General features: G+C 32.0%; 1 protein-coding gene across 1 annotated transcript in view; it reads left to right on the forward strand.

The window, feature by feature from the left end:
• Positions 1-11,242, forward strand: part of LOC129231911 (dynein axonemal assembly factor 5-like) — a 37,511-nt gene extending 26,269 nt beyond the window's left edge. Inside the window, exons 9-10 of the mRNA XM_054866277.1 lie at positions 1,321-1,669; positions 11,097-11,242. Coding sequence (XP_054722252.1) covers positions 1,321-1,669; positions 11,097-11,230 — 483 coding nt within the window. The 3' untranslated portion in view covers positions 11,231-11,242. The remainder of the gene's footprint in view (positions 1-1,320; positions 1,670-11,096) is intronic.
• Positions 11,243-11,538: the final 296 nt, after the last annotated feature.

Here is an 11,538-nt window from a genome sequence, read left to right on the forward strand (position 1 = left end):
CTTTTTCCCACCCGTTTGTTATATATTTTGCTGTATCCCACCATCCCTTCCTTACATTGATAATAGGGCCCATTTGTGTAGCTGGACTTTGGCAACCCCTAACCCTCACACAGAATTCTAGATTGCTAGGGCAGGGAAAAGACTCAAACGCGAGCACTGACGTAATATGAAGAGACATGACTACACCCGAGTTCAGTGCTGTTTCAGTTGCATTAAGTTGCACTTCAGAAACTAGTGGCTCCCTTTTATGTGCAAAAACGTTATGAATGCTTCAAGTTCTTGCAATAATATGTTCCAAGAGGCATTTTTGAATTTCTGCTCTGTTTCAGCATCAGTAAATGCATCTGCATTCCGTTTTACTCAAAGGGGTCAAACTGACACTTGCCCGCCCACACTTCTAGGTAAAACACTTTAGTCTTGGTTAAAAAAATATAGATTTCTTTAAAACTTTGTATTATAATGCAGCACATTGATTTAAAAAAAGTCAAGGAAGGATTAAGCTCTTTATGAAGATACAGAGAAGCAGTTAGCAAAAAAAGTTTGCTTGGGGTCAAAATGACACATTCCGTAATTCTATTGTTGAAAGGAAAGACTTTTAATGCATTGGTGATTTTTGTATATTAAAAGAAATAAAAGAAACCAATACTTTTATTGAATTCAACAAAGTCAAAGCAATAAATTACTTAAAGTACAAAGTCCTGAAAATTGTAAACTTTTTTTCTGTGAATTGTGATTTTTTTTTTTTAATCAACTCTCTCCGAAGTTCAAAATGTAAATAACTTCGTAAAAATGTTGACTCTTACATGTTTTTAGTACTATTAGACTCTGCTGGATGCAAACTATTTTGTAATTTAAAGCTGTAGATTTCATATAAAAAAAGTCAGAACTTACAGCCCAATTAATTATATAGGCTATTTACAATATTTTAACTCTTGAAATTAAGTGAACAATCTCTTACGACTTAAAGCCATTACAATTTTTTTATGATTTGAGTTTCACTTATTAAGTTATTTAACAGGCATCCTATTTTTATTCTAGTAAAATTTTTAAAATACCTAAGAACTACTCAATGCCTAATGCAAATAACAAACACGTTTTATTCTTCCTCCTCCTTCAGTCAGGCACATGAAATAAGCCTAAAAATCATTCTAACCTGGAAATTTCCCTTATCTAGCCTGGTAAATGGTCATTGAACCATGAGTTGATAAAAGAAGTTTAAATTTGATTATTAATGTGGTTTCCAAAAATCTTTTTACTAGTTTGAGACGTTTAGTCTTATCTCAATCTTCTTTAGATGTGTGTATTTTTATTTTTGTCCAGTGGGATGCAATAGCTGATGAACTCCTGACACTGCTCACCGCATTGTGTGAAGACGAAGACAAGTCTAATCGCCTCCTTGCTTGCAAGATCTTGGACTCAGCTCTGCCTAAGATGCGAGACCACATAGACGAGCACCGAATCCACAACACTTGCTTTGAGTTTCAGCAGTGTTTAGAGGATGAATCTGAGGAAGTTCGCATCATGACAACTAGACTCCTGAGCACATACGTCAATTCTTTCCCAAAAGACTACCACTGGGAGGCATACAGAGCTCATGTGAGGAAGATGTATGAAAATGCCCTTATTCATTTGGACGATAGAAATGGGAAGGTTCAGCAGAGCGTATTGAGTAAGTTAATTTTGAACAATAATGTAATTTTTACCATAATATATTTTGCTTCTGAGTATACAGAATGGCTAGAGGTGATTTTGATATCATATTAATTCACAAACCCTGGACCAGAGGGAGTAAAGTCTTCGAGGGCAGTTAGAGCAGTAATTTCAAGTTTTTCTTTGCCTTTGTGTATGTTATCTTTATTTTACAAGCTCGCCTTTTCGCTATTGTTTCCCAAACACGTTACTTCAAATATCTCAAACTTATTTCTGCAGATACTGCCATTTACCTGCCCACAGCAGCTTAGGTCTAGATCAGGGTTGCCAGAATTAGGAACAGTAAATACGGGACTGGCCTCTAGAAGTGAAAAGGGGGGGGGGGGGTATGTTTAACACGCTTTACTTATTCATGATAAATCTGAAAATTTCAGTCGCAACAAAGCATTAAACTTCACAAAATTTCGCCCATCAAATTATAAAAATCGTTTTCATTGTGATTGACGACGCAGGCGCAGAGATATATTTCCAACATTAGTCAATGAGCCAATAAGAAGTAACCATTTGATCCCTCATGGACAAAAACATATAAACAAAATCAAAAAGAAAATAATTTTTGCGTTTGTTGCCACATGATTTTCTTATTGCCCATTATTTTTTTCCTTTAAAATAATGCCTCGTTCTGTAAAATATTGTTATCAGCAAGAATACGGGACATTTACCGTCCCGTATGGAAGTTCTCCAGGACGCGGGACAATTTTTCAAAATACGGAACTGTCCCTTGAAATCCGGGACGTCTGGCAACCCTGGTCTAGATATCCAGGATCAATGAAATTTACCATGATCTTACTAGTGCAAAGCTTATGGCATACAGTCGAACCTGTCTATCTCGAATTTCACGGGAAGGAGAAAAAAATTCGAGATACAGAGGTTTTGAGAAACTTATGGAAATTTGGAATCTGATGATGAAAATTTGAATTTTGTACCAAAGACTATACATGCAAAAGATTAAAATTCTTCTGTATTAGTCTTGTTAGGTATTTATTCTACTATTTTACACTATATTGCAAGTTTAAGGAATCATTTTGACAGTAATGAAATTTTAAGCATCCCTTTTGCAAGCAAAATAGTTTTTTTTTTTTTTTTTTGGTGCCTGATTTTTTTAGATTCAACTATCCTCTTGAGGTTAGCAATGGCTGAAAACCCATCTTGGCCTATACATACTTAACTTTGGCGGCAATTTCATTTTTCTTCATTAATGGATTGCAGTCCCATACCTGCCAACCCTTCCGGATTTCCCGGAAGTTTTACGGATTTTTATGTCCTTTTCCGTTTTCCGGTTATGAGCAAAATCTTCCGGATTTTTCACGTTTTGTAGGAAAAATAATTATCTCGCCAATTTTGGCGCTAACGACACTTTTGTGGAACGCGGCACCGCGTTTTAGGCCAAGTAGCCAAGGAAAAGTTGCCGTAAGAGAATGGTACGAGAAGAAGCGAGGCAAGATTATGACGTCACTGAGTGATACAGCGCATGACTTCATCGGGATCCAATCAAAGCAAGCGTCGCGGCGGGCAACTAGGGACACAATTTCGGCGCCAATTATCTTCTCATTTTCTCAATTCGAGCTGTTTTTGCTTCGTTCTTTTCTAAAGATGAGTAACAAATGTTATTTCCAAACTTTTAAAGAAAGCAATAAAAGTAATATTTACTAAACGAAAGTAATTTCAATTGTTAAATGTAATATATTGTTAAATGTAAAGAGGGTAGGTGTCCTGTTTGATTTTATTTTGCGTTAAAATCTTGTGGATAAAAATAAAAAAATCTTCCGGATTTTTTTTCTTGGAGGTTGGCAGGTATGCAGTCCAAAAAGTCTAGAATTTTCACTTTTTCATCATTTGAAAAAATCTTTAGCTTTCTTTTCACACCTATCATCTCGGTTTTCTACGCAATCATGACTTCAAGCAAGAGATCACTCACGGAACAGTACCTAAACGAGATAGTGAAACAGGTTTTAATTTGAATGACCTTTAACCACGAACTTGAAAAAGTCACCCCACATGTCAAATCTGTCAAGCCCAGCCCTCTCCCCATTGTCCCATTCTCTGCCCTCTGCTCTGCTTCGGAGAAAGCACTCGAAATGACTGTCCTTTCATTAGTCTTCCTGGGAAAAATTATACTGTGCCGCATTTCTCCCTTTTTTCAGTGCTGCCCACTCTGCCCTTGAGGACAATGCTACTGTTTCTGTGTTTAAGGAAAGTTGTTTGTTGTTTTGAAGATTGCTGGGTTTCGAATTCAAAAATGTCAGCATTGCTGGAATTCCAGATATAGAGGTATTTGGGATTTTTTTCGAGATAAACATGGAAAATATATTGAATTTTGGCTGAAAATGCAGGGAAATTAAAAAAACTTGAGATAGACAGATTTTTGAGATAAGCAGGTTCGAGATAGACAGGTTCGACTGTATATGATTACCAGTACTAAGCTTAGTACTCTCAATCTTATTAATTACTTGGATGGTGATAATGATGTTGTCAAGGTCACTTATTAGAATAAGGGCCAAAAAGATGAACTTATCCTTAAGTCTACTTATTTTCTTTTTGAAAAGAAGGATCTTTCCTCTAAGAAAGTGATATGATAACTCTTTTTGAGCATATTATAAAAGATACAGTCGAACCGTTCTACAGAGGCGGCCAAAATTATAAGGACAAAAGGAAAAAACACCAAATCTTCTATGCATTTGGGCAGGAAGTTATGCAAAGGCTGTAACCGGGTTTCTGTGTTAAAATCTGCCCTGGCGGCCTTTTCAACTCGAACTTGGGGGATCATTTTGGTGTCAAATAAAAATAAGTTAGCGAAATTGTCAGCTCTTGATCTCAAACCACATTCGAGTTTTTCAAAAAAACCTGTGTTTTTGATTTTGTTCTTTTTTTCATAGTAAAATTCAAAATTAATGAATGGTAATTTTTTCCCTTACTCTTAGGAATAAAACACATTAAAATGTCTTATAGTCATAATTTTTAAACAAAAAGCGGATTTTTGGCAACGAGAATAAAATTTAAATATTTTTTGTCCATAAAAAGTGTCACTCACCAAATTTTGTCGGAAAATGACTTTTATGCTCCTCTACTCAGGATTTTTTTCGAATTTTTTGAAGTGGGGGAATAATACAAAGAAAAATTAACGTTTTTTTTTTTTTTTTAATAATTTTTGTTTAAACAAGTTTTAATATTTTTTATTGCCAAAAAAATCATTTGAACTAAGTCAATAAAAATCATCTGCTCAGTGAAAAAGAAAATGAAAGGATTTTTTTTTTTTATTAATTTTGAAAATACTATCTTACCAAAGAAAAACATAAAGAAAACCATAAAAAAATAAGACATATCCTTCATGAAGTAATAAGGAATGTGAAAAAAAATGATTAGAAAGCTTTGAAATAAATATTATTTAATGTTAAATTGTACATAGACGCTTATATAATTTGTCCATGCTATTGGGAATAAATCTTCAGCCTTGATCCAATAAAGACAGAAATTTCGAGCATTAAAGTAACTTTATTATAATTTAGACACTGTTTAACATAATTATTTTAAATAACTGAAAGTTGATATAATAATTTATGATCATTTTTTAACTAAGGTTACTCTTAGTTACCTTACACTGTCCTCATTTACAACGACATCGAATTTTTCATCCATGAACAAAGGACTCGATATTTCAGCAGGCTTTACTATTTATGCCAAATATTGAGCATGAGACAGAAAATAATGCCAAAATAGAATGTCTCAAGCTCTATCATACTTAGCTGAGATGATGAATGAAAACTGAACGATTGACTAAACTCCATTATGTCAAAATCACACCTAATACAGTGAAGCACCGTTTATACGTTTTTGAAGGGACTGTATGAAAAAAGCGCACAAACGAAAAAACGTATAATAGGTGTAGGTTAATGTGTATTAGACTTTGCAGGGACCAATTTTAAAAACATATAATTGATAAAAACGTATAAAAGAGAAACGTATAACGGTGTTTCACTGTATTATAAAACTTGAAGTGAGATTGCTACATATTAAGTGAAAAGTTAATGAGAAAAAAAACATATTGTTACTTTCTTGATTACCAGTGTTCAGATAAAAATGACCTCACTGAGATTACTCAATGTTGTTTGACGAAGACTAACCTTGCTTAAAAAATCACCATAAACTATTATATCAACTGTCAGTTATTTAACATAATTATGTTAAACGGCGTCCAAATTATGATTAGTTACTTTAATGCTCGAAATTTTTGTCCTTATTGGATCAAGACTGAAGAATTATTCTCAGTAGCATGGACAAATTATATAACTGTCTGATGTACAATTTAGCATTGAATAATATTTATTAAAAGCTCATGAAGTTTTCTTAGTTTTTTTTTTGTGGTTTTCTTCATGTTTTATCTCTGGCAAGATAGTATTTTGGAAATTAAAAAAAGAATCCTTTCATTTTCTTTTTTCACTGAGCAGACGATTTTTATTGATTTAGTTCAAATGATTTTTTTGGGGGGGGAGGGCAATAAAAAATATTTAAACTTGTTTAAATGCAAAATTATGAGAAAAAAATCACTTTTTAATTTTTTTTTTGTATTGTTCCACCACTTTAAAAACTTCGAATAAATTCCTGAGTGTAGAGGAGAATAAAAGACATTTTCTGTCAAAATTTGGTGAGTGGTACTGTTCAGAAAAACATTGAAAAAAAAATATTTAAATTTTATTTCCGTCCCCAAAAATTGGTTTTTCATTTAAAAATTATGACTATAAGAATTTTTATGTATTTTATTCTTAAGAATAAAGAAAAAAAATTACCATTCCTTAATTTTGCATTTTACTATGAAAAAAATATATATAATTGAAAAAAAAAACAGGTTTTTTTTAAAAACTTGAATGTGGTTTGAGATAAAGAGCTGAAAATGTGGCTAAATTATTTTTATTTGACACTGAAATGATTCCCCTAGTGAGAGTCAAAAAGACCGCAAGGGCAGATTTAACATAGATTTAACATTTACATTAGACATCTGCAGGGCTCCCAACACATTTTAGCTTCAGAAAAGGGTAAAAGAGGACCATTTTCAATCAAAAAGGAGACTAAAGAGGACCAGTTAGGATCAAAAAGAGGACCTTGGGAGGACCACTCATAGTTAAACCCATGACGTACCAAAAGGCAAATTAGTTGCCAGCTGCTAAATTCGTGAAGATAATTCGCTAATTAACTATAATAATGAGAGATACAATTCTTTTATCACCAGTGAAACTAATTTTTTTATCCATTAATAAGAGTGCACAACATTGGAGGGGGGGGGCACTTGGTTCAGCACTTAAGGCAGCATCTTTAGAACTAAATAGGCATAATGATACATTTTGACTTGAACCAGGGATGCTGGTAGTCTCACTGAAGGATAGGTGAAGTTGCACTTCATCTTTATTTAGTTTAAAATTATTTTTATGTTTTTCTGTCTTTTAATGCTTCTTAATATAGCATTATCATACACCAAACAAACAAAAAAACTTTATTCTCTTGTTGTTTTCACCAGTCTCTAATTTTGTTCCCATCTTCATCAGTTTCATCTAACTATTTGCTGAGAAATTTGCCCTTCCTCATGACTCACACTGAAACCTAATAAGTATTATTTTGATTTTCAACAAAGCTACAACTGAGTTTATAATAAAATGATTTTATATTTGAATTTTAAATTTAATCTCTTTATCACACGGTTCATATCCTTTAGAGGGAAAAAAAATTAAGCACTTTTCAAGAGTAAAAATATGTTTTTCAAGGTACTACCCTAAATTCGCACTATAAATATTACATGCAGATTTCATTTAATGCTAACATATAAATAAAAGAAAGTAATATAAAAAGTATACGAAAACAAACTGCTTTTTTTTACAAAAGACACTTTAATAAAAGATTTACTGTATTGAAAGTTTTCCTAAAAATGTATGAAATGCTTAGTCACAAAGAGAAGCAGATCACATGAGGCTTAGTTTTACAATTTTCATATTCAAAGTAGATTTTCAAGAATCATAAAACTTAGATTTAAAAAAAAACCTCCATGATTGCAAGACCATGAGTGCTTTGAACTTTTATGCGGGTGGGGGGGGGGGACTAATTCCCCTCTTTAGCAGGCATCATGACAATGAAAAAAATGTACAAAAATTCACCTTTATAAAATTTTATATATTAACTTTGTTTTAAATGCAAACACTAAGTTTAAACGTTATGCACTCAATTGTTTACATTTAATATCCCCCCCCCCTATAAAAAACAGTAATAACCGAAAAAAGCTAATAATAATTAAACTTAAGTTTGCAAGTTAAAGTTGCAAAACTAGAAATTTGAATTTAAAAAAAAATTATTAATTATTTAGTTATTTAAATAAAAATTAAAACGAGTTTATCTAATGCAGCATGTCAAAACAACTTCAAATTGCCAAAAATAAAAAAATATTTAATAGATGCAAAACAATTGATAAGCAAATTTTCACGAACCAAGTTCAATTTTGGCATACTTTCCATAAAATAAATTTATTTATTTTCTACTACATTAAACACAAAACATGCTAATCTAAGGTAGCATTTGGGAAAATAACATTCGATTGGGCAAAATATTTTAATATTTTCATGATGCAAAAAGATTGAAATATTGAAATTTCAAACACTAAAACTCATTTTCCGCGAAGTCCAAGTAAGTTCAATGTTGCCATGATTTCCAAAATAATTCCTTCGTTAATTATTGAAATTAAACGAAAAATAAGTTAATCTAAAGTTGTACATGTCAAAAGAACTTCCTGTTGTCATAAACATCAAAATATTTACAAGATGCAAAAGGATTGAAATTTCGAACACGAGAATCAGTTTTCCGCGAAGTGCGAGAAAATTCAATGTTGTGATGGTTTCTAAACTAATTCCTTCGTTAATTATCGAAATTAAACGAAAATAAGCTAATCTATAGTAGTATATGTCAAAATGACTTCCTATTGTCATAAACATCAAAATATTTACAAGATGCAAAAGGATTGAAAACTCTAACACGAAAGCAATTTCTCGCGATACTACATATCGAACCTATGTTCAGAAAATTGCACTGATGAAATATTTTCAAAAGAATTACAAGCAATCTAAAGTATGCTTTAGATTGCTTGTAATGATTTTTGAAAGAATTCAAGCAATAAAGAAACTTTTCATACTTTTTCAAGGCTTTCAAGCACTTGGAAAATGAACTTTTTTTTCAGGAACTTTTCAAGGCTTTTAAAGGGCATAAAATTTAAAAACATATGCGCCTGTAAAAAAATGGCGCATGCGCCACGAGATTACTTTTGAATTTATTTGCAAAAGAGGTGTGGTTCATAGCAGCGTTACTATTACAATCAACACACGACACAACAGTCTCAAGAGCTTGGGATCCAATGAAAACTTTGAGATGAATATTCCAGTTATCGAGATCCGAGATCAGAAAGTTCATTCGTTATTGCAAACCTGAGGCTGAAATTCCGAGAAATATCGGTAGCATCCTGCTCCGCGATTTGAAGTCATAACTCTTCCCCCAAACCTCTTTTTTATGGATTTCCATGCTGCAGCGGTTGAAGGAGGATTAATGACGTCAATCTGAAGCGAAATAATTATGGAAAGTCAGTTTAAGGGGCCGCGGCCGCGTGTTTGGGTGTACAGTATCTTTTAACACAATGGAAAACTTTTAAAATCTGATTAGGTAAAAACAATATAAAAGCGGACTAATCGAACCAAAATGTTAAAAAGCGGTCTAAAGCGGACTTAACCCTAAAAAAACGGACTTTGGCGGGGAAAAGCGGACCATTTGGGAGCCCTGCATCTGTGTGACATAGACAAAATTATAAGAACAATTAGATTTGTGTTCTAAAAAGCAAAATTTGCATGCTCTTTTGCTCTGCATTTCTCTGTTGAACCCTTTCAAGCTTATATTTTGCTATTATGTCAAACATGTAAAATTAATGATGCTTATACTGAAAGTTTGAAATAGTGTTTAAAGCTGTTTTATTAATCTAAAAATAATTGTTTTTATACTAGTACTTAAAATGATTATTAAAGCTGTAAAACAATTTTAGATAAGTGGTTTTAGTTATTTGTATTGACTTTAAATAAAATTCTGAACTGCTCCGCAAAATTTTAAATTACTCCTCAAAATCAGCACAGATGCTCCTCAAATTGTTTCTCCAAGGTTGGCAACCCTGATAAATAGTGTACTGTGCAGGATAAATGTGCTAATCAGTCAGTTTTAAAATTTAAAAAAGTCACTCATTTTCTGAACTAATGATTAATTGAGTTTTTGACTGCTAAGTTTTGAATTTGTTTCAAGACGTTTAGATTAGTGGACACCTGAATTATGAAAGTTCTACTTCTTTAGTGTAGTAAAATACTGTATTTAAATAATTATTATTATAAAATATCTTATTGGGCCATTCCACGAAAAAGCAGACATTCTTTTCCGCACATGACAGATGTATACTTCATTTCAAAACGTGTAATAAAACGCATTTTCTTGCCTAAGAGATTACACATATATGTGTGGTTTCTTCGGTAAAAATGTTTGTTTGTTATATTTTTTAAATATTTTATAATATAAAAAGCTGTAATATGTTAAGACAAATTATCTAATTTCCTGTGTAATGGATCACTACTTGTAGCTTTTCGAAATGATCACTAGAAAGTAATTAGTAGAAAAGCAAAAAAATATATGTAATATATTTTCTACAACCGAATCGAAGGATATATTGTTAGAATCAAGAACTTTGAAGCTGATGTACGAAAGTATGTACCATACGTGACAGGTAAACTTCATTAAAAATATACCAATTTAAAAATAAATTAGAAAAAATAATTTTGCTTATCAAATCACACAAGTCAAGTACTTTCACTGGGTCAACAAATTTTTAACTGCTAGCCCTTATTAATTTGTGTATCGATAAAATTATGAGTAAAATTTAGTCCAAACTGTCCCACATGTGACCATGGAATCACCCTATTATACTTCAAACCAAAATATGTTTTATTTTTGTATATGTATTTTATATTTAATTTTTGGGGCCACATAAAAGTTATGATAATAAAAGGGATCATGAATGAAAAAAGTTTAAGTAATGCTTGTCTAATACATAGTCATGGTTTGTCCATCAGAAATCTATATAGCAGCATGTGTAAAATTTTGGCACACAGGTACCAAAACTAGGTGCAAAAGAGTTTTTAGTAGAATATTTTTAGAACATGTACATTCAAGCTTATGTTAAAGGTCTTTAAGTGGCTTTTTTGCTTTTTTTTCCATATTGTACTTCTTTTGTGAAAAAATAATGAGTATTTGACCTCATAAGAGTACTTTATTACATAATTTTTTGCGCACTGTAGCTATATTTCACTTATAACATACATGCATTTCAGAACTTCTGAAAGATATTGCACATGCTGCACCAAGTGTCTTGATGGAAGAAATTGAATCTAAACGATACCTGATGGCTGCTGGTGATTACTGTGATGAACTCCTTAAACATGTACAAAGCTTAAATGTTGGTTGAAATAAAATTAGTTGTGTCAATTTTGATCTCCTCAACTTTATTCCCAACTTGTTTCCAATGAAGGGACAAAGTGTTAATAGCATACATCAACTTTTGTACAATGCTGTAATAGTATTTAAAATAGTTCCTTGAGATGAACAAGTTACCTAAAGAGGTTTTTATGGTTATTTCCCAGAGCTCCTTGCACCAAGGCATGCATTTTTTAAGATTACATAATTTAAAATTAAACTCATTTTTAATAAAATGCTAGCTTACATAATATGTAAGGCAGGTATTACTTATGATTCACTAATGAAGGATGAGTGTCA

The sequence above is a fragment of the Uloborus diversus genome, chromosome 1 (genome assembly GCF_026930045.1).
Source record: "Uloborus diversus isolate 005 chromosome 1, Udiv.v.3.1, whole genome shotgun sequence".
Taxonomy (NCBI): domain Eukaryota; kingdom Metazoa; phylum Arthropoda; class Arachnida; order Araneae; family Uloboridae; genus Uloborus; species Uloborus diversus.